Genomic DNA, 24,025 nt, shown 5'->3' on the forward strand with positions numbered 1-24,025 from the left:
TGATGTCATGACTGAATGATATCATTTTCGAATTTGAAATAATTTATTAAATGCAAAAAATATTAACCTAAATTTAATAAAGCAATTTGCAATATGAAAAGAGAAACGAACTCAGTCAAATTACAATAATAGACAATATGAAAAACATGAGTTTGTAGTCGTGTGCCCCTTTTCCTTCATCCCATGTTCGTGACGAATTTCAAGTGAAAATTTAACTTTTTTTGAATCTCAAGGACGAAATTCATTAAATTAAAAATTTAATAAAAATACATACCATTGTATTGAATAACAAATAAAAATTGATAAATAATGAGAGAGAAACTATTTTGATTAGTAAAATCATACCAACAAGACATAATGCAAATAAAAAATTAAATAATTGATATAATAGCAATTTAACATCGTTTTAATGTATTGATATAGTTTTATGATGTTCAACTATAACTACTTTTACAGAATATAATGTTTTAAATAATTATTTCATTGAAAAAATAATTAATATTTAAATTTAAAATATGAAAATTTATAAGGAATATATAAAAATATCATTAAAATAAAACTTAAAACAACAATTTTACTATTAATAAGTTTGATTATACTATAATTTTAAAAAATAATGCAAGAATTTTTTTTATATTTAATTGATTTCAAAATTAAAAAATAGATAATAAAATCATTTTTGAACAATAAACATAATAAATCAGAATTTGAAGACCCAACTTCTCATCGTTACAAAACAAAAGAACTTGAAAAACACTTCGGTGTCTATCTTAATTTCACGAATTCGAAAACTACTGGAACATCTTTGCAATTAGAACTTGAGAGAGAAATAAATGAATTTTGCAGAAAATAAATATGGAAAGTTTGCAATAAAGCTAAAGATCGATTTATAACTGCCAAAACTTGTTTACATTAAGCTCTACACATGCAATCAGGAGCAGGATACGTATAAATTGATTGCTTCTCCTTCCTTAATCTTATCTGCCCTTGTCTGTTCTTGTGTCCATCAAGAATTGCACCTTGAAATTCTGTCCAGCTTATGCTTTTATTCTGAAATAGATGCCCCAATAATCCCATGCTTGGTCTGATAGTCTTCAGATTCATATAAGCACGATGCGCCACCTAAAGAAGCAAAACATGTTCCGTCTAAATGATACATTTTGGGAATTTAATTCAATCCTTGCACCAATACAGAACAAATACAGCCAGGTTCCTTTAAACTTATAAGTCGTTATGCAACAAATTATTTGACAGTGCAGTTTGAAATAGAATATTCAACAACGATTCCTTTACCAGAGCATTGTGCATATTGCCTGGAGAAGCAGAAATGAAGATGTCACTGTGCATGCTCACATAGTAATCAACAGAAGCTAACAGTGATGCCTTTCCTTTAACTTTGGCCAGTTCCTCTGTGGAGGCTAAGCTCTTCTTATCTTCCATAAGAGGAAATAACTTGATTAAGGTTGCTAGCCTAGCTTCTCCACCATAAACCTGAAAGCATACAATCAATCCAGACTAAGGCATAAGTCAAAGCACGGTACCAATCGGTGAAAGTATCAGAAGGTATTAGATTGTTAATTATTACGCATAATTACAAATATCAGAATGAAATCTATGCTGTGTAATCACAACAAGCCTTCCCATCATATGTTGTTAACGAACCTTGTGGGAAGCAAGATAAAGCCGTGTTCTATTATTGAAACCCAAAGCTGCCAGGAGCAATCCAATTTCTTCAGGAGTCAGTGGGCAGCGCCCCTGACTTCTCAACTCTTCATCAGTGAATTGAGAATTTAATACCCTTCCCTGCCAAAGCACCTGCCGGTACTTTGCTAGAGCAAGCTTCTCAGCTTTACCCCCACCAAAATCACAGGCAGAATGAGCAGCCATATCCTGCATGGGCAATTTGGAATCAAAGTGTTAAGGACTGAGATATGTAATGATGACAAAAACAATAGATACAGGATCTTAGGTACAAGAACTCAAGGATAACACTCTGAAATTGCAGAAACAAAGATGGAAAAGAACACAGACAAAATAACAACAGGATCCATGACACCCAAAAACAAGCACCAATCAAACCTACTTTTCTCTTAACACCCGCCTAACCCCACAATCCTTTAGATTCTCCCTACTCCATACCGATTCTAAGTCATTCTTTCCGAATCTCCCATTCTTAGTCCTGTGAAAAGGAAGAATGAAAGGGAGATCAAGGACATTGGAAGAGGTGGTTACAAAGGAACTCGTGGTAAATAATGTCTCTTCATTTGGTCTTCAACCAAGTTGATTGGCGTCAAGTGACCTCACCTAGTGGGACAAGACTTTGTCGTTGTAATACAAGGTTACATGAAATATTCAAGATGAAATATGCACCTCCTTGCAGTTAATTTAAAGGGCTTAATAAGATAATCACCCCTTTTGTTCAATAGAAATGTGTTAACTAGTAGTGCTTAACTTCAGAAGGATGAATCATAATTTAAATATAGGAAACTTACTTAGACATTCACGTTGCACATATACAGGTAACATAAATATATAGTTCCTTGAAGCCATAGTTGCCCTAAAAGTTCTACACAACAGAGTCAACATAATTTCTATATATGAGCATGCATTATTGGCAACTATAATAAAGAAGCATGGACTATCATTTCATTATTCAAATAAGTGTAAGAACAATCACATTAACAAAGGAAAAATATTTACGTGTTAAGGATATTTGAATCAATCATACTACTTCAAAGTTCAAAAAATAAAGCAATTAGTAATACCTGTCAATTAATTATCAGCCTATACACAGCATAAAAGATTGTGTCCTCAATGCAATAACTAAATTATAATAACAAGTGACCTAGAATTTCAGGAAGCTACGAGCATAAGCTTCGACTCATAATAAACCACTCAAACCAAAAGGAAAACTGTACTTTGTCAAAACGCAGATGCAACACAACAAACTTTCCAGTTTGCTGCTTTCCAACCATGTCAGTTTCCTCCAGTGGAAAGTCTTTCACTTCAGCTTGGTTGACAACAGAAGCGTGGCGCAGACGATGAATAATGGCATCTCCTAATTCCTTGATATGTGGAACAAAGATCAGTCCTTCAAAGTTGACCTTGCAACGGAGGCGCTGAATGTCTGATGGCAGGTTGTTGAATGTCAAGCGATGAGAAAAAGGTGCAATAGCAGCAATTCCATAACTGTATCAACCAGAAAATCTACAACAATTGAAAATAGATATTTATGTAAACAGTATATCTATAGGAAGACATTGAATGGTTTATGGCTGCAGTGAAAGTCGAAGATTCATGCCTGCTACATAGGTTTACTGCTCATGGAAAGAACTGGAAAAAAAAATGTTTTATTCAATCATAGGGTTCGAACATGTGTATCCATATATATACAAATAAAATTTGTATCTTTCATCTATGGGCATAAAAAATAAAATGACTATCTTCTGGTTTATCTTATATTGAGATATACTAATCTAAAAGATAATTTTTTCTATCCGTACATATCAATTATATTTTCAACACTCCCCTCTCAAGTTGGAGAATGGATATTAATCGTCCCCAACTTGACAATAAGCTCCTTTAAACTTCTTAAAGGGAATCTTTTGGTGAACATGTCTACCAATTGGAGCCCATACATACATGAGTTGTTCGTGACCAAAGACCACAATCTAATTTTTCTTTGATGAAGCATCTATAAACCATTATGTTTTTGTCTTGTCATGCTGGATTGGATTGGACAACCTTAACAGTTGAATTTTTTCCACAAAACAGTTTCACAAATATCATGTCTCCGCTGAAAATCCTGCACTAGCACTAGACCTAGCAACTAAATTTTGCTTCTTATCCCTCCATGTTACAAGATTTTCTTCCAGAAACATACAATATTGGAGGTGGACATTTTTATCTACAACTGACCTACCTTAATCTGTATTTATAAGTACCTTTATGGACAATGTGCCCTCTTCCCTTGAACAAAAAATCCTTTTTCCTAGACTTGCCTCCAAATATTGAAGGATTCTATCAAACTTTCTGCTGGTGTTTATCACTGGGATCAAGCATAAATTGGCTTCCCGCTCTAACAACTTCCCCACCAATCTCTAGTATTGAGACTTTTCTTTTGTGGACTGCCTTCACTTCCAATCTTGTGTCAAGTTGGTACTTCAGATGTCTTAAATCTAAATTTCCTTATTTCTTTGAGAAGATCAAGTATATACTCCCTTTAGGAGATAAAGATACCCCTTCTGGAATAGCAATCTTCTCCAGAGAAGTACTTTAGCTTTTCCAACTCCTTCATTTCAAACTAGGTTGTCAGCTTCTTCTTCAGAACCCGCTCTTCTATCTAATCATCACCTAAGAGGATGATCATATCATCTAGATATACCAGGAGAACAGTGACTTTGCCATTAGGGGAGTGCTCTATAAAAAGAGTATGACGACCTTGACTCTATTGTATCCTAGGGATGTCATAACCTAGGTGAATCTTCCAGACCATGTCTGAGGAGATGGTTTGAGCCACACCTGCTCTTTTCACCGTGAGTATTGAATCATAGAGGAGTCTTCATGTAGATTTCCTCCTCTAGATCTCTACTAAGTAAAGTATTTTTAACATCAAAGTGCTTCAAATCCCAGCCAAAATGGGTGGCTAGGGAAACTGTAATACTTACCATATCCATAGTCTATTCCATAGATATGAGGGAGAATATTAGCATAAGTGCCATGGTAATTAATAAAGTCTGTTATGCTAGACTTGTGCTGAGTCGACTATATTGTTACTGCACCTATTAGGTAGATTAGTTACACGATTAGCTCCCTCCTAATTCTAAACCTACAAATGAACTCTCCCTAGTTTGTATTCCAAAACTAGATCTTTTGTTCAGCCTTCTAATTTTCCACAAATATAATTCTCACAAAGTCTTCAGACCCTCTCTGAATATTTTGTTCCTTTTACCCCTCATTCTAACAAACTTTCTAGTGCACTATAGATTTGTATTACAGAAAAATAGCACTTACCAATTGTATTTTAAAAGCCCTCTGATAACTAGTGTAAAAAGCGGTAATGTCAAAATTACATTATACAGAAGCCATCTAATGACATAACATAACAAACCAGGTAAAGCAATGATTATAGTGGTAAAACCCAGGTCCAATACGGGAAGATTCGGAGCGAGAAGAAGGAGCACATCAGAATGTGAGGTTAAGCTATGTCATACCTCCGAAGTACAGGCAAGACATTTTCTATGTACCAATCGGCAGTAGCATGAATGGGTGCAGTTTTAATTCTAGTAGCTCTTATGCCTGTGGCATAGTACTCTCTTGTGCTCCAGGAATAGTCACTAGGAGGTTCCTTCACTATGGACACTTCATCACGGAGGGCATCAATAAAGTGATCCAAGTCAAATATATCTTCAAATGAACTGCAGAAACAAAACAAATTCATTTAAGCAGAAACTTTCCAGTTTGAAAATTAAACATATAAAGGTTGAAAAAGTAGCAAGCCCTCTGGATATACCTTGAATCTTGCCAGACAGGGTTCACTTCAAAATGTGGGACAACCAACGTTGCATTCAAAATCTTAGCAACAGCAACAGCATCACATATCTTTTATAGAGAAAAGGGGCGAATGATATTAGACAAGTGTCAAATTGACTTTTTAGGCAAATGCCAGTGAAATGCATGATAGGAACACTATCTCTTTCCCCCCACTTTATCTCTTTAATCAAATTATACCCTTTCAAAACAATATCATCATTCACATACCCCCATCTTCTGCTGGTTCAACCCTCCATCAAGGAAAACCTGGATATAACCGCTTGACTTTTCAGGTAGTGCTGCAAGAGATTATAAGCATAAGGAAACATGTAAAATACCAAGCACTAGTAAGTAACACACAATACAGCCCTCATTTTCAAGATAAATAAATGTCCAACGTCTAAAAGAAAATCAATTCAATATACTATATGAACTCACAAGGTGGTTTCGGACGCTCGGTACAGGGTTTCCATCCTTGGAAGGCCAAGGGAGACCAGAGACTAGTTTGAAGTTCAACAGACTGAAACCAATAAAAAAATGTTAATCTCGAAACAGCTAGATACACAAAAAGCATGTCAAAATCAACCTAATCTTTAGCATTTAAACATAATTATGATTAACGTGTACTTGTACTCACAGTTTGTCGTTGCAAGGCACCCTCTAGCAAATCTACGTGCATAGGCCTCGGAGCAATCCACTCCTGCAATGGCAATTCATCAAAATTGGTTCTTCATCAAATCAAATTCGGCTTTTCTTTCTTTCAATTTTCCCACACGAAAAGTCACAATCAATATGTCAAAATTTAAGGAATTGAAAGAAGTTGAAGATTAGAGTTATACAGAGAACATAGAAGGCGAGGCACGACCAAGAGGTTGGAAAAGATCGGGAAAGAAAACTGGCAAGAGAATGACGAAAGCCACGGCGAAAGCGGATTTTTGAGAGTGGTTTAGCTGGGTGAAAATCTGAAGCTTCATTGTTCACAAAGGAGAGCTTTGCCGTTGATGATTTAAACGCTGCGTTTTTGCACCGATGAACTCAGAAGACAGTGTTCCTTTAACTTCATCTGCCGGTGAAGGATCCAATTCTTGCTGCTATAGCCTTCAGCCTTTTATCGGTAATAATCCAATTTGTGTATTTACTTTTATGTATTTTTTATTATATAATATATATAACCACAGTATACAATGAAAAGGTATAATACTTTTTTTAGTTGGTAATAATGTCTTTAAGGTAGTTTTAAGTGTTTAATTTAATTTTTTTTAATATAGTATTAAAGAATGTAATTTATGTTTAAATTAATTTTTTTTACAAATTTTGTAAATTATAAAAATTAAATTGAACATAAATTATTAAACAGAAAAAAAGACTAAATTGTATATAATTACATTTTTTAATACATTGAACAAACAGAAAAATGGGACCATTTCGAAAATTCTTAATATGAAAAAGAATATATTATACCACAATGAAAACTTTTCTGGGATGTATACATTTTATATTCCTAGTCTACCTTTAATTATATTTTAAAATTAAAAATATATTTTAAATAGAAATAACTACAAACATATTTCATTAAACACATCACGCTATAAGTCATTCATATTACACTATAAATTATTTATTATTATTTTATGTAATCATTGTTATTAATTTTTTTTTAAACATTTTCTCACTATACAAATAAAAGAAATGGTATATGTGTAGAAATTAAAGTTAATAGTATATAAAGACTAAAAGTATTGTTGTGTAGTAAAGTACGTATCTCCTATTCTGACAGTATTGAGATGGGATAGGTAAGTTATGTTATTTTCGTCACGAATACTAATGGGATAACATTTTTTAGATAAGAGGAGTAATAAGTAGGAAATATTCCATAATGACGAATCTTTTGAAAATGTCAAAATATTAACATTTTTTTTATAAATATATAAAAATATTGGAATATCAAATAATATAATATAATAAAATTTTAAAAATTACTTTTAAGTTTTTCTTAGTATGTCTACTTTCTTGCATGCACATTGAATTGTAAATTTGCTTTTATCTTTATATGCATAATATATATTTTTTTATCAGTAATATTCTAACCCTTTAATAAAACTATTTATAAAAAAACAAAAGTATACCATGAAGATAGGAAAAAACAAATCAAAATATCCTAAATGTTCTTCTAATCAAGTTTCTATACATTCTTATTTGCTTTTTCTCTAAATGTAAATACTATATGTGTCATTTTTTTTTTACATTTTTTGGCATTTTGTTAGCGCAATTTTATATTATTTGTCTCATTGTACATATTATTGATATCTTCATTTCAACCTATATTATTCATATCCTCATTCTAATCTATATTATTGATATCTTCATTCTAACCTATTTTATTGATATTTTCATTTCTACTTCAATTAACATTAATTCATTTCTCTCTTATATGTCCATCTTATAAATTAAAGTTGAGAAAGATTGAATTTGCTGCAAACAAAGTCTCTGCATGGTAAAATAGCAGTTGTATCTATCTATCACACATTTCTCACACAATTTGAACTACTTTATACTTTACAAGAAAAAGAAAAAATATTTGACACTCTTCCTCACTTTTTGTGCACAACTCATAGATTATATCTAATTATACACCCTTAATTACTAACTTGTCATTTGTTCTCACCTTATCCAAGAATATCTTCCATCCTAATATTAGTTAGTGACTTCGAAATAGCCTTTAAACTCCAAAATGATTTAAAAAAACTAGTATCTTCTTCGTGTCGATCATCTTTTGTACAAGATTCTTCATCTTCCTCTCCAACAAATCCAAGAATCTTCATGATCTCTTTTTTATTTATTTTTTGGATCATTTATGAGTTGTAATTCATGTTATAGGATTGTTTCTCACACTAATTTGGTTCTTTTGCAAGTAAGATTCCATACCTAAATATTATATTCCCAATCTCCCATCTCCCTTGTCTTGCTATGTTTACAATTGAAAATTGCATACAACATAAGAAACTTACAACAAAGAGATGAATCTTCTATCCACTTGTTTTCCTAAAATTTAATTTTATCACCTTCGTATACTCTTCACATTACACTATTTTCAAACCAGTTACCTTGATAGTTGCGCCTACCTATCATACATTGATCTTTATCTTATAAAAAATATGTTAACCTTACTGGGATCCTCACACCAACTGTGCTAACTTCCACCCATTTTAACTCATTCTCCATTCTTCTCCATCTAATGCCAGAGTGAAAATATTTAGAGTTTATGTCCCCTGCTCTAGCCATATAACATTTTTCCTTCTATTTTAAGATTGATTTTTCTTTGTTAGAGACTGTTTTTAGTTTACTGATCAACTTCATTTGCTCTAGCCTCAAAGCTTCATTGAGGTTATGTACCGTATGGCTAGAACGACCATGCTTAAAATTTTATATCAAAAAAGTTGGATGACCAACAAAGGGAAGGAAACAATTAGTTAATGAATGTGGTAGCACCAACAAACAAAGTCGAGCGGTCAATAATAGAGATGGTCGGATATTGATGATTAATAGGGTTTTATATAATGATTAAGGTAAGTGATAATTAGCAATGTTAAGCTAAGATTGAACCAGATTAAGGTTTCACTAATCTCAGGCCTGTGCCGAAAACTATAAATAAAGGTCACAGGTACACCTCCAGACAGTAAAACGAAGACATACAAGAAGAGAAGTTACCGAACGACATCTTAAAAGAAATTGTACAGATATTAGAAGTAACTCGACCCACACCTGAAACAAGTTACTTTATCATCCATCTTATCCAATTCACCAATTCCAAATTGTTAGTTTTTTGGTTTTCATTATCTCGATTACATCTTTGATCCATATAGGTTTAGATCATGCTTCAACTTTTCCAATTTTTCTTTCAATATTACCATAGGATTCCCAATTCCAATATATGAGACCCAATAGTTTTTTTTACCACTTCTTTCAAATCCGGATCAGAGACTCCTACATTCAACATTCTAAAAGGCTTGAGATCTCAATACAATTAGGTAGACTTAAGAACTAGTGCATAGTGATCAGACACTTGTCTTTCTTTTACAAATTATTTACATAGGTCACTTTTTCCAACCATCCCAAGGATACTAAAACTCTATCTATTCTACTCTTATTTTCATTTCTAAGTTTGTCTAATACTCTCATAGGGTGTCTTGTGTCTTAACTTCTATCCAAAAAGATAAGTACATACTAGATAGGTTGAGAGTTCTACATATGGTCCATAGACTTTATAGCTACAATATTTTACTGTAATTTTTGTTATAATATAATTTGAGACAATAATATTGTAAGTATTTAAAATATATATTTTGAATCACCTAATTTTAATTGTAATTTGTAATTAAAAGAATATTTGCATAGATGTATATAGTACTCAATTATGGTTTAAATTGAATTAGATGTATGTAGGTCGTTTTAAGTAAATGTTAACAAATTATAGGACGTGGCATGGTTCCATTTTCTAGAAAAACTATTTCCAAATATATTGAAAAGGCTGATAGAAAAAGCAAGGTAAATATTAATGTATGACAATTAAATGTTGAAAGTGTTCACTTCTTCTTTATATCTTGACGAGTTAATGATATTGATTATTAGGTAGGAAAAACGACATGGCTTTATCTTTAGGGTGGTTCCCTAAATGGTGCTGAAATATTATGATTCTTATTTTGGTTGAGTTGGTTTCACAAAAGTAAGTCAACCTCTACATGTGCAAAATTGAATTTTTGCTATTATAATTTGTCGTTAATGAATAAGATGAGGATAAAGTATGTGTGAAACTTTTTTCTTTGCTGAACATTCACTTAACTCTTTCTACATTCACTTAACTCTTTCTCTATGTGACCGATGGATATAGGAGGTAACCAGCAGCGGTCTAAAGTAATTCCATGATGAATAAAGTAAGTTTACTTCGAAATTAAACCTCTATTTGTAGAGTTTATGAAAATCTGACCAATTAATTTATCTCTCAATGATTATTAATACAAACATAATCACTCATCAATAATCATTATAATATTAATTACGTTTTAACTCCATTCAACTGTTGTCAGAACCAAACATACTCTTTCTTGCATATCGACCGCTCGACCTTTAAAACCAATACATCACCGTACCGTATGTTGTAAGCCATAGTAACATTCATAATTCTCTAACTTATCATTTAACGAGAAGTTATTAAAATATCATAAACTTTTATTAATATTATATATATATATATATTTAATTTATTGGTATAGATAAAAATAATTAAATTGGTTAATTTCACATTATAATTTTTATTTCTCGAAAACTCAACATTAAATATTTTAAAGAAAAATTAATTTGATGACATTGCTCATAGTTTAAAAATTTAAAATTTTACTTAGATAAAAATAAGTAAGATAAATAATTTATAAGTAGAATAACCCATAAATCTACCTTAATGTTCAGGGTTAAATCTAGTATTTTTGATATTCTTATGAGTACTTTCACAACTTAAGAGTTTAATTCATTTTGTTGAGTATTGGTATAAGTATGATAAAAAGCAGATAGGTAAAGAATCCTTGTATTGAGAGTCATCCATTCCAGAAAAGTATTCATTTTGAACGTGGGAAAGACTCACTTTTGAAGGGATATCCTGATCCATAATATACATTTGTTGATGACTATGTGTGGAATTCCCCCACCAGAAAATCTAAGACATTATAATGATGCATTTCTAACAGCTATAAGGATATGTGAAATGTGCATAAACACACACGTGATGAACTTGGATTTGCTTCTCACATTGGAGACACGCTTATTTTATTTTAAAAAAAAAATTTAAACCTCGTTTTGGTTCCTAAGTTACGAGCGGATGTTCAGTTTAGTCTCCGTTTTTAAAAATGTAAACCTTTGGTTTCTAAGTTATAAAAAATATATCAAATGAGTCATTTTTTTATGTTTATGGTCAAAGTACAAAGAAGAATCTAAAGTGTTGTTATTATTAAGAAACAAATTAGAGCAATCTAAAGATGTAGCAGTTGTTAAGAAACAACCAAAAACAATATTTCAAGTCAAAAAATGACTCATTTGATACATTTTTTATAACTTAGGGACCAAAAATTTACATTTTTAAAAACGCGAACTAAACTGAATATTCACTTATAATTTAGAGACAAAAAAGATTTAAACCTAAAAAAAACTTCGTTATTATGTTTCCTTTTTCCCAATGTCTCACTCAAACATCTTGGATAAACATTGTTCACTTGTAAAATGCCATAAGAGCAATAACATTGTTGATTTTCTTATGAAGACTTAGAACTATATATTATCTTCTACACCCCTCACTTTAGAGGGCAAAGGTTTGAAATAATAGAGAACTCACAATAATGTAGACTGTGACTTCACTTTTAGCCTGTACACTCATCATCTATCATGGAGCATTCGCCATGGTTGCAGTATAGATACACCCGATGAATGCAGATTCGAAACCGAAAATATTGAACCAGAAACTCTTCCTTCCAAAATTGAAGTACAAGGGGAGCTATAATTCACAAGAGAAAAGAATGCCAATTTGTAAGGATAATCTAGCTTGGCCTCTTGTGTACTTACATTTAGTGCCTTGGGATTTTCATACATTTCAACAAACTTGTCCTAAGCTAGTTCTACATCAGTAAAACAGGCTCAAATTGTAAAACATGAAATACAGAAGAAATCAATTGGAAAAAATTGTTTCCAATACCTAAAATGAATCTCAGTCTCAGATCAGTAGAACTACCCAAAACAGCAAAAATTACAACGAAACTGATCCCTAAAAAAGCTTAGCAAATTTGCCAAAGTATTCAAAATGATCTCGAAAACCAAAAGCTTCTATTAGAAAGGAGAAAGTAGGTTTAAGCCTAATTCAATCCTATAAAACTAGTTCGTAAGGTGAGAATTGCACCTTATAGCAATCCGACATCGGATGGAATAGAAACAAAAATACCCACTTAGAACTCGTTAGGATAGGTTCTAATCATCACTCTGATACTAGATTAGAAAATAGATTTAAATCTAACTCAAGCCCATAAAATAGACTTGTAAAATGAGGACTGCAACTCACTTATATATTATAAATTAGCTAATGTGAGACTTAAGTATAAACGTTTCACAAATCCATAAACGGTCAATGAATTGAAAGAATATAAATGATATGGAGCAACATTAATCTACTTTGAGATTGAGATATAGACGTCAGAGAGCTACATTAATAACATGAACCACCAGAAAAGAACAAAAACTACTTTAGGTTAAAACAACTAAAGAAAACGCTACCTCCATGGGTTTCTGCTTTTCAATTGCTCTAAAACGAAACACAAGCCAAAAAAACTCACACCCCCTTTTGAGGCCTTCCCTTCTTCCGCGCAGAACGAGAACCCAACTCCGAGGCAGCCCCATTCGAAACAGCCTCCGGGCCATTCTCAGGCACACACCCAGGCCCATTGGAGCCCAAAGTTCCAAACACAAAGCCCATGGGCAAGCACCCCCAGTTACAATAATAGGCCTCCTGGCCCGGCACGAGAGGAGGGAGCGACGGAATCGAAAGCCCGTGGAACGACCTCTCGCAATTCTGGCACCTCAGGCAACACCCCTCGCAATCCACAGGGTACTCGAAGAGAAAGTAACAGTACGGACATGCAGTCCAGAAACTCGCCGTTTCGACCGAACCGGCGACGTCTCGGTCGTACAAGGCTTTCTGAACCGGGTCGGATAAAACGGCCCATGCATCGGTGACAAACTTGAAAGCGTGGTCGGCTAGGGAGAAAGGGTTCTTGTCAGGGTGAAGGAGAAGACCGAGTCTGCGGTACTGTTTTCTGATGAGATCGAGGTTCTGGCACGTGCGATCCACTTGGAGAATGGCGTACCAATCGAGGTGGCTGTCGTGGATCGGCTTCTCGGCGGCGACGAGGACGTCGACGATGGCGAGGATCTGGTCGGAGCCTTCGAGGAGCGGCTCGGCTTCCTGCGCGAGAATGGCGAAGTCGCGGGAGCCGCTCAGGTCACGGCTCTGGAGCAGCTTCTCGCCGATGGCGAGCAAGCGTTCGGCTTCGGCTCTGTTTGTGTTCATTTTTTATCTTAATTTTTTGTTTTATTTTATTTTTATTTTTGTGAGGATGGGGTTGAACTGCTAGGAGTAACAGCAACAGCCGGAAGAGCGCATTAGTGGCTTATTAAATATTGACTGCTTCTTTGGAAGACAAACCAAACACGGTCTTGTTATCACTAGCTAGCCATGCGCACAAGTGTAGTTGTTAGATTTGTTTTATCTCTTTTTAGATATCATAAGAAACTCACGTGATTTTTAACAGGAAAATATATTTTAACACTAATTTTTTCATATCATTTTGATATTGTACATGTGTCAAATTGTGGTTGAACGATTTTAAATTAAAAAAAAATTTGGTTTTTTTCTTTCAAATATGCAAAAGTATTTAGTTATTGGAGAAAAATCAATATACTTTTAATGTCGAATCGGGATCAACTAGGATAGAAATAAAGCATTAGGTCGAACTCTTTTTTGATGTCAAAGTAATAACTATGAATAGTCATCGACTCCCGGTAAAGGGTAGAAGAGTACGACCTATTATGGGACATACAATGCATTACATACGTATGACTCTTCTCTCAGCCTTTTTAATTTGAAATCGTCTAATCACATTTTGACATGTATGTAATGTCAAAATGGTGTCAAAAATTGATGTTAAAATTTCATTTTCGATTTTAGTATATTATCGATATAATTTTTTTTGTAACTTTTGTTTCATTGGAATTTTTACTGGATGGTATTGTAAAAAAATGTAAATAAATTAAAGATTTAAATAAGTTTAAAGTTCTCCTTTAGATTTTTCTTTTTTAAGTTTCTAATTTTCTTTTTAAAAATTCAATAATTAGAATATATATATATTTTTAATTGTGTTTCTATCCTTTAATAATTATTTTAAGTAGATGACGTACTGCTATATTGTTTTTAAGCTTATCTGACTCAACAGGTCAATAATTGGGAGATTTTAAAATTAACATTTAATAATATTATATTAATATAAAATGATAAATAATTTGTATTATTAATTTAACTAAAAACATGTTAAATAAGGATATTGTGACCTTACTTTCTAACTTCAATGTTTTTAATTAATATGACCAAAATAACTATTTATCACTAGTACCATAGTATTCATGTATATGTGAAAACAATAATCTTAGTACGCTTTTAATCAAAACAATAAATGAGATAGGATTATAATTACACTATCCATTAACAAAAAAATTACAAACTTTCAATAAAAATTTAAGATATTTAATAAATAAAGAAATGTAAAAGAAATTTAATTAAAAATATTTAAAATTACAAGAAACTTAAAATTTATTTAAATCTAAAATTAAATTCTCAATCTATTAATAATAAATCAGATGAGATAATCCAAAACATTTCATTCCAAACTTATTTGGATGGGAAGGTAGTTCTCTTTAAAAAATTGAAGGCGTTTTTTAATATTTGGATTATCCTTGTATTTGTTAGAAAATCTTAAGTGAGTTTTCGATTTTGAAACTGACTCAATTGAGTTTACATATTTATAAAATTAATTCAACTAGGTCTTTTTCGTTAATTTTTCACAGACAACATTAAAATTTTCTGACGTGATGCACACTTAATCTGTTGATGTATATGTCATATATTATATAGAATTTGTTATTAAGTCTTGTACAAGTGTTATATGACGTGTTATGTTATATTATTTAATTGTTCAGATTAGGAGTTCCTTCGGATTAGGAGACTTTTAATGAAATAGGGTTAGAGGCGCGTCGTGACCGAAAAGGACCCATCCACCAACCGTGATGGTTGTTGACAATAGTGAGCACGGTTTTTAATGAAGAACCCTTGAAGGCAGCGTTAAAGAACCTGGAACTGCAAGTGTTGGGTATTGTAGTGTGGAATGGATTGGAGTTGGTTTGATTTTTCTGTTTTGCAGGTTTCGGTGGAGGTGCTACGCGGTGGCTACCGAGGTTCTGATGGCTGGGTTAGGTTATTGTGTTCACTAATCAGATCCTAATTCCTTTTCTCTAATTCTATTTACTTAAAAAATTTATAATCCTAAAAAATTTCTAACATTACTAATTCAATTTTGTGCGATGTCAAAAACTACTAATTTAGTTAAAAAAATTCCACATTATATAACAGTTTTACATTAGCAGATTAAGTGTGTACTACGTCAACAAATTTTAAAGCCGTATATGATAACTTAACGGACATGACTTAATTGATTCAATTTCTTAAATATTTAGATTCAATTGAAACAATTTTACAAAAATATGAACTCAATTGAAACAGTTGATAAAACAAAAAATTCACCTAAAATCTCCAACAAATATAAGGACTATCCGAGTGTTTAATTATTATTATTTTTGTTTAGAATAACTAAAACTTAATAAATAAGAGATTTACAAATTTTATATATATCCTCTATTTGCTTCAAACATATTATGTAAAGAGGGAGACGTGAATGAAAATGAGACTTTCCTGATTATCTTCTGTTAAAAAGTGATTATTTTTAGGAAAAGTTTTATGAAACATATATATCTTTTCATTTAGGGCGTGTTCACTTCGAGGTAATATCCTGTTCAAAGTGAAGAGCGAGCGATGAATTAAAATTAATTTGTGTTCACTTTAAGATAATAACAAGCAACGATTTAGAGGTAACACCGAGATTTATGTACTGTAGCATCACTCGCATATATGCAAGGATTTGGAGGGATCGAGGATGCTTTCTCTAAAATGCCTTTATTCATTTCATATAATTGCCTTATTTCATTCACGAGCATGAAGCAAAGAGGGCAATAAGGTTGTATCCGATTACCACACACTTGTATCAGGATATTACCACTTCTTCTTCTTCTTCTTCTTTGCTGCCAGCGTGGGCTGGAGTTACAGGTGGTGGACGATGCTGCTGTTTCCACGCCGGCCGGAGCTGCAGGTGGTGGACGGTGCTGCCAGCGTGGGCCGGAGCTGCAGGTGGTCATCCTTTTATGTAAAAATGCACAGATTTTACCACATTCGTTAAGTGAAGGCAAACGGCGTTAAACTGTGTCGACGTGTTTGAGAGAGAATGGGGTGATGTGTCATTTTTTTTTACGTGGAGTGTCTTCATTAAAAGAAGTATTTGTATGGCATTTTTAATTGGATTTCTGATAAATGAAATCAGAGTTGGGAATTTAGGGCATTGAAATTAGAATTGGGGCTTTCTTGAACTCCTTGCGAGACAAAGCGGAAGAGGATCATCGAGTGCATTCTGGAAGAAGGGGAAGAGAATCCAGGCCATTGTTCACGCGAACAGAGGTAAGGTATAGTTTTCATTGTTGTCGTTTTCATTGCTGGTGTGTATAAATGTGTTTTTGAGTGTTGTCGTTTTCAATGTTGCTCGATAATTTGGGTTTTTTTCGTTGTGTCAGTATTGATAATGATCTGTGGTCCCATTTTGCATGTTGTGGTCCCGATTATGTTGTCTAGAATTGTTTATGAGGTGTAGTGGTCCCCTGATTGTGAGTGTTGGGTTAGTGGGGTTCTATGTTTGTTCCCTGTCCCCGTTTTTGTGTGGGTGTGAGTGTTTATTTAGTCTGTCAGTGTCGGTGTGAGTGTTCCCTTAGTGGTAGCAATGAAAAATAAATAATAGTTAGTTCCCCCATAATGTACAGGTTATAAAAAAGGAAGGAAGTTGTTGATATGGCTGACGAAAGAATAAAAATTGTGATCCACCATAGTGGACATTTTGTGAATGATGATAATGGGCAGTTAATATTTGATGGAGAGATAGCAGAATGGTCTGTTGATGCAGACTTATTGAGCTATTTTGGCATAGTAGCCTCAGTCAAAGAATTAGGTCATATGGACATAAAAGAATTATGGTACGGTTTAGGAGGTAATTTTGTGCACCCAGATAGGTTAGAGTTATTAACTGATGATAAGGGTGCCATGCACATGTTGAACATTGCTAGGTTAAATGACCAAGTCCATTTGTATGTGGTGCATAATATGGTGGAACCACAAATAATAGAAATGCTAGAGGGTTATCAGGATAATGAGGTGCATGGTGAGGGTGAGGGTGCTGAGGAAGAAGGTGATAAGGATAATGAAGTGCATGGTGAGGGTGAGGGTAATGCCCAAGAAGGTCAGGGCGAAGAGGTTGATGCCCAAGAAGGTAATTCTGAAGAGGGTCACGCTAAGGTCCATCAGGTTGAGGATGGTGAGGTCCATCATGACCAACCTGAGGTACATGAGGTAGATCATTTTGAAGTACAGGATTTAGGAGTGGATGATGATGATGAAGACAGTGAGGGAGAAGATGTACATGACCAAGAAAGTCAGGACGAAGAGGTACATGATGAAGAAGTTAATGTGAGTGATAAATGTTTAATTGATGTCAGTGTACATTGTGAGGCAGATATTGGGACCACTATAAGAGGAAATGTTAGAGAAGAACATTCCAGTGCACTACTTGAGTCTTCTCAATCAACACAAAATGAGAACAATATGGATGATGTCCGTGGGTTGTCTGATGATGAGTGGNTGTCANAGGAGCTNATAAGTGGATCAGAAAGTGAGGAGGATGAGGGGTCCAGTAAGGTCAGGTTTCCCACTTTTACAATGCCTAAAAGTTTAGAGGCTTATAAATGGGAGGTAGGCACCTATTTCGCTGAAAAAATTGAATTTACAGATGCCATTAGGACATATGCTCTAAGTAATGGGAGAAACCTCAAGTTTATTAAAAATGACAAGAAAAGGATTGTTGTGAAGTGCAGTGGTGGAAAAGGAAAATGTAAATGATATGCGTATTGTGCCTTTAAGAGTGATGTGAATGCATGGCAACTAAGAAAAGTTTTTGATACTCACAGTTGTAGTAGGGATTTCAATGTAAAGTTGATGACATCCAAGTGGTTGAGTTAAAGGATGGAGAAGACTGTGAGAGAAAACCCAAGAATGAAGGTGATGGACATCAAGGACAAAGTCACTAGGAAATGGAATGTAGGAATATCACGCAATATGGCTTTTAGGGCAAGAGCCATGGCAAAAGAAAATGTTGAAGGATCATTCAAGGAGCAATATAGAAGACTTTATGATTATGGTCATGGGCTGCTGAAAAGAAATCCAGGTTCAACAGTTCAAATTAAAGTAGACAACATTAATGGTGAGGTCATATTCCAAAGATTTTATGCATGCTTGAAGGCATGCAAGGATAACTTTGTTTGTTGTAGACCAATTGTTGGGTTAGATGGTTGCTTTTTGAAAGGGAAGTTTGGAGGGGAGTTACTAACAGCTGTTGGATGAGATGGAAACGAACAAATGTTGCCCATAGCATATGCTGTAGTTGAGGTCGAAAACAAAGACAACTGGACTTGGTTTTTGGAGCTTCTTATTGAGGACCTTGGTGGCAAAGATGTGTGTGCAGGAATCACGTTTATTTCAGACCAACAAAAGGTCAGTTAGTCATGAAATTGTTTTACATATAAGTTACTATGTTGATAACAGATCTAACTAAATGATGTTGAACATGTCAGGGTCTTTTGGGAGCTTTCCAAGATCTTCTACCTGGGGTAGACCAAAGATTTTGTGTGAGACATTCTTATTCAAATTTTAGAAAATCATTTCCTGGAAAAAAACCTTAAACGTCTAATGTGGAGGGCAGCAATAGCCACACATCCACAACAATGGGAAGCTGAAATGATGAACATAAAAGCCATCAATGTTGACGCTTTTAAATACTTGATTGGCATTTCACCTAGGTATGTATCTCAGTTCTCATATTAATTTCAGTTGCTCATACTTTATATTTAAATACTTCACTCACATACTATATTTACTTATGCTAGGTTTTGGTCAAGATCTAGATTCACATCTACATCAAAATGTGACACCCTTGTGAACAACATGAGCGANGCCTTTAATAGTGTGCTAGTTGATAGTAGGTGTAAGCCTATTATTAGCATGTTAGAAGACATTAGGGTATATATTATGAAAAGATGGGCTGCCAATAGGACAAAGATGATTTCATATCAAGCTTCAGTCTGCCCTAAGGTTTGGAACANATTTCAGAAGGAGTCATGGTTAGGTAGATATTGGTTACCAAGGTAAGCTTTATAAACTGTGTCACAATTCATTTTAAGGTTTTTATATTCATCCACCTAATTNTGTTCTAAATTGTGTGTCAATTACAGGTGGTCNAGAGAGAAACTATTTGAAGTTATTCATATTTCACAATTTNGCCAGCAATATGTTGTGAATGTGGACACCATGGACTGCTCATGCAGAAAATGGGCCATTACTGGCATTCCTTGTACGCATGCCATAACTGCAATGAAATTCCTCAACATCAATGCAGAAGATTACATTGCCCACTGGTTTAGAAAGTCCACCTATGAAGAGACTTACAACCCCATCATTAAACCTATCAATGGTCAACATTTATGGGAGGTCACACCCTATTCAGACATATTACCACCAAAAAAGAAGACAATGCCTGGAAGGCCAAAGAAGAAACGAAGATTGGAAGAGTGGGAGTTGAAGAAAAATGCAAGTGAATTAAGAAAGGGTGGGCAAAGCAAAAGATGTGCCATCTGCAAACAACTTGGACACAACAAAAAAGGTTGTCCACTGAGACCTACAACCCAATCTACTGATGCACAAACAGAAGCCACTCAGGCTCCACCTACAAACCAATCTGCTGATGCTGGTCCTCCACCTGAACAAACACAACCCACTCAACAATCCACTGTGCTTGGTACTGATGGTGGTCCTTCACAAGCACAACCCACCCAACCAGATATGTGATCAATGATGTGAACGTCTGTGATGAAGGATGCATGGTCTGATGTTGCTGCTAAAGTTAATTATATATTATAGTTTATCATTTTGGATGTACTGTTATGTACTTAATTATCATTTTGGATGTACTGTTATGTACTTAATTATCATTTTGGATGTACTATTATGTACTTAATTATCATTTTGAATGTACTGGATATGAATGTTGATGTTTTTTGGATGATTTGGATATGAATGTTGATGTTCAGTATCACTATTTTGGATAGCAATATTTCCCAATTTGATTTTGGATGTNGTTATTCATGACAGTGTTGGATAATTTCAGTTTGGGTGGTGTANTTAAATCACACAGAGCCTTCATAATGAAATCAAAACAGCCTTCATAATGAAATAAAAACAGAACTGACTACTTTCATAACTTTGATGATGTTGGTCAATTACATTGATGAAATCAAAACATAAGTTAGATAAAGTCAGATTACATTTATCAAATCAAAACACTACTGCCTACTTTCATAACTGAAAAGAAGACATTGCTAATACAGCTTTGAGGAAACTTTCAACAACATTGCCACTAAAATAACATTCAAAAAAAATATCACAAACAACATCCCCACTAAGATTTTCAGCCACTTTTCCAACTTCACTAAGCTTTTCTCTATAACAGCAATTTTCATCTTTTCACTATAACTTTCTTTCATCTGCACAACACTGTCTTCATTGCTCATCAGACCCACTTCTTCACCTGGTACAGTACCACTCCTTTCTATCATTCTTTCATTTCCTTCTTCAATGCACCACTCAAAGAAGTTGCACCCAACCAATTCGTCACTCCCACCNTGTTANAACAACACCGAGTCCTTCGTCAAAACCCAAATAAAAAAGACAAACATTCATGGTTATGGAAAACTCACCTTGAAATTAGGGCATCCCCAAAATTTTTTCCCCTTGTTCTTACTGGTTCTGGCAATACGACACACAGCATTCTCACCACAAAAGCATCTTGGTTTTGCACCCACCCTCTTCACACTCCCAGTACTGTGTTGATTGGCAGAACCCAAACATTTACAAGAGGTTGATGAACGAGACATATCTTACCACCACCTCAAGACAACTCTTCTTCCCCAAGACGAAAGAAACCCCTTTTCTTCTTCTTCCCAAACGCGACAATAACGATGAGAAGGGAGGGGATGCCCTTAAATCTTAGGGCTTGCTGCTCCACGTAGATAAACCACCAAAACCATTCCATTTTATTTCACAATGACACGGGGAAAATCATATATTACAACTCAGCACAGTTTAACGTCGTTTGCCTTCACTTAACGGATGTGGTAAAATCTGTGGATTTTTACAAAATTTGTGACCCAATTAAGACACTTAAGAATTTGAGGACCAAACTGAGATTTTGACACAAATATTAGGACCAATGGAGGGTTTTAGCCTATTTTTTACTATAAAATCCTTGCTCGTGACTATCAAATTACAACACAATCTCAATCCAACAATACAGGAAACACCTAATCAATTTTAGCTAATAAATAACAAATGCAAATTCAAGCATAGGAGAATCAAATAACTCTGCAGTCAGCTTGATGAACTAATGACTTTGGAAGAATCTGATAGACAATGAAAAGGTATAAATTACCTGATGTGGTGGTAAGCATAGCAATAGTTAGTAGGATTCCCCTTTTATTACCAAATAACCTAACCCTGGTAAAAGGGTTTGCAAATAAAGCAAGAGAAATGCGGAGTATAGACCTGATTTTGTTAGAAACCCAGTAAAATGGGTGCTGGATAACTACTCTTCTCTAGTTGAAAGGTGTTTATAATAAATATATGACATGCGTGTTATTTAAATTTGTTTATAAGTCATTATATGAATATAAGAATTATGTAAATATAAAAATGTTTGACAATTTGTTGGTTTATAAATATCGTACATTTAAATGTTATATAATTTGTTATTTAAATATTTATGATTTTTTTTTTGTTAATTTAAGAATGTATTAATGTATATTTTTTATGTATAAATATATGATATATGAATCTATGAATATAGGAATGAATTATGTTTAATGATATCACAAACAAATACTTAAATTCATATTACTTAAAACTAAATTATATCACAAACAAGTACAACAATTAAAAAAAAAATCATTTCACTAAAGTATAATTTAATTAAATTTTTAAATTTATTTTTAATAATTATTCTAAATTTTTAACTATTAATAAAAAAATTTCAATTAAGTATAACATTTACAAATATCATTTTATATTACTTTAATATCTAGGGACATTTTGGTAATCTTCAAATTTTACCAATTAAACAAATTTTTTAAAACTGTCACATCAATCAAATCCTACACTAATTCTCACAAACTTCACCTCCAAATTCACTCTCAATTACCTTCAAATTCACTCAACTAAACACTAAAAGAATCACCCTCAAATCCTTTCAAATCCACTCAATCACTCTTCTCCAATCACTCTTCCTCATCACCCTAAGTAAACACACCCTTAAGAAAATTGGTGGAAACCCTCCATATGAACTGGATTGATAGCTTTCACATGTCAAACGAAATTCATTTATCAAAAGAATATCCACTTTTGTGCTTTTCGGGGGGGTGGGAATACAAATTACAAATTTCTATATATAAATATAAAGAAAATTATGATATGCCGCCTGCCTTAATCTACAACAGTATGCAAGGTCTTTTTACATTATAGTAATATATTTTAATTATATTTATGATAGAATAACAAACATTAAGTTGATATTGATATAAAGTGAAGAAAAAAAAATCAAACGCAAAAATGTACAGTAAAAATAATTATTGAGATGTAAGAGTAGGTCAGACAGACAGCATGCTTATCATGTACGAAAAGCAATACTCCACAGAAATATGTAAAATATTCATTGAAATAATAAATAGAAATGAAGTTGTAGATAACAATACCTTCTTCACTTTATGAAGTGGAAAACAGTAGTCAATCAGGTTAAAATGGGAAAATGATGTTTCCACTTCAAGTAAATTAACACTCCATTTTCTATTTAATAATTTACTCTAAAATATAAAATAATTTAGAAAAAATTAATTAAAATACTTATTGGGTATTATGTAAGAGTAAAAAAATAAGAGGTGTTAAATGAATTTTTTCTTATAAATATTATTGTGTGGTTTGGTATTTGATAATATTTTTAAGTTTTATCCTTAAAGTACATTTTATTATATTAGAATAAGGAAAACGTACATATATATATATATATATATATATATATATATATATATTATTTCAATTATTAAGTCATGATAATGTATCGGAATAAAAATATCAAAATGACAGGGACTTGATGTAATAAAACAAATGAAAAATATTATGTTTAATATATAAGTATTATATATTATTCACAATAACCTTTCAATATTGAAATATTATATAGGATTAATTATTTGTTTTCCTCTAAACTATTTCACGATTTTTTTTCATCTCCATATTTAGATCCTTTTTCTTTAAAATAAATTATAAATTTAGTCCTCTATAATAAAGCCGTTACTTTTTTTATGTGTGTTAGTTTTCGCGTAGTAAAATCAATTTAAGATTTTAATATTATGTTCTCAATTGATAAGACATTTGGATAAT

The 24,025-nt window shown here is 33.1% G+C and overlaps 3 protein-coding genes across 3 annotated transcripts; 1 reads left to right on the top strand and 2 right to left on the bottom strand.

Annotated features, from left to right (window-relative positions):
- Positions 1-863: 863 nt before the first annotated feature.
- Positions 864-6,641, bottom strand: LOC106762511 (uncharacterized protein At1g04910). The gene is made up of 10 exons (XM_014646474.2): positions 6,372-6,641; positions 6,170-6,232; positions 5,971-6,052; positions 5,761-5,831; positions 5,513-5,601; positions 5,214-5,417; positions 2,919-3,189; positions 1,663-1,890; positions 1,294-1,491; positions 864-1,122 (listed from the first exon to the last, which is right to left on the bottom strand). The coding sequence occupies exons 1-10, from the start codon at positions 6,504-6,506 to the stop codon at positions 913-915; spliced, it is 1,551 nt and encodes a 516-aa protein (XP_014501960.1). The 5' UTR covers positions 6,507-6,641; the 3' UTR covers positions 864-912.
- A 6,078-nt stretch (positions 6,642-12,719) lies between these two features.
- Positions 12,720-13,911, bottom strand: LOC106761331 (chaperone protein dnaJ 49-like). The gene has a single exon (XM_014644871.2). The coding sequence runs from the start codon at positions 13,631-13,633 to the stop codon at positions 12,896-12,898; it is 738 nt and encodes a 245-aa protein (XP_014500357.1). The 5' UTR covers positions 13,634-13,911; the 3' UTR covers positions 12,720-12,895.
- A 4,990-nt stretch (positions 13,912-18,901) lies between these two features.
- On the top strand, positions 18,902-20,386 carry LOC106760368. Its single transcript, XM_014643806.1, has 5 exons — positions 18,902-19,036; positions 19,117-19,168; positions 19,245-19,341; positions 19,429-19,686; positions 19,774-20,386. The coding sequence occupies exons 1-5, from the start codon at positions 18,902-18,904 to the stop codon at positions 20,384-20,386; spliced, it is 1,155 nt and encodes a 384-aa protein (XP_014499292.1).
- Positions 20,387-24,025: the final 3,639 nt, after the last annotated feature.

Source organism: Vigna radiata, chromosome 5, assembly GCF_000741045.1.
Source record: "Vigna radiata var. radiata cultivar VC1973A chromosome 5, Vradiata_ver6, whole genome shotgun sequence".
NCBI classification, from domain to species: domain Eukaryota; kingdom Viridiplantae; phylum Streptophyta; class Magnoliopsida; order Fabales; family Fabaceae; genus Vigna; species Vigna radiata.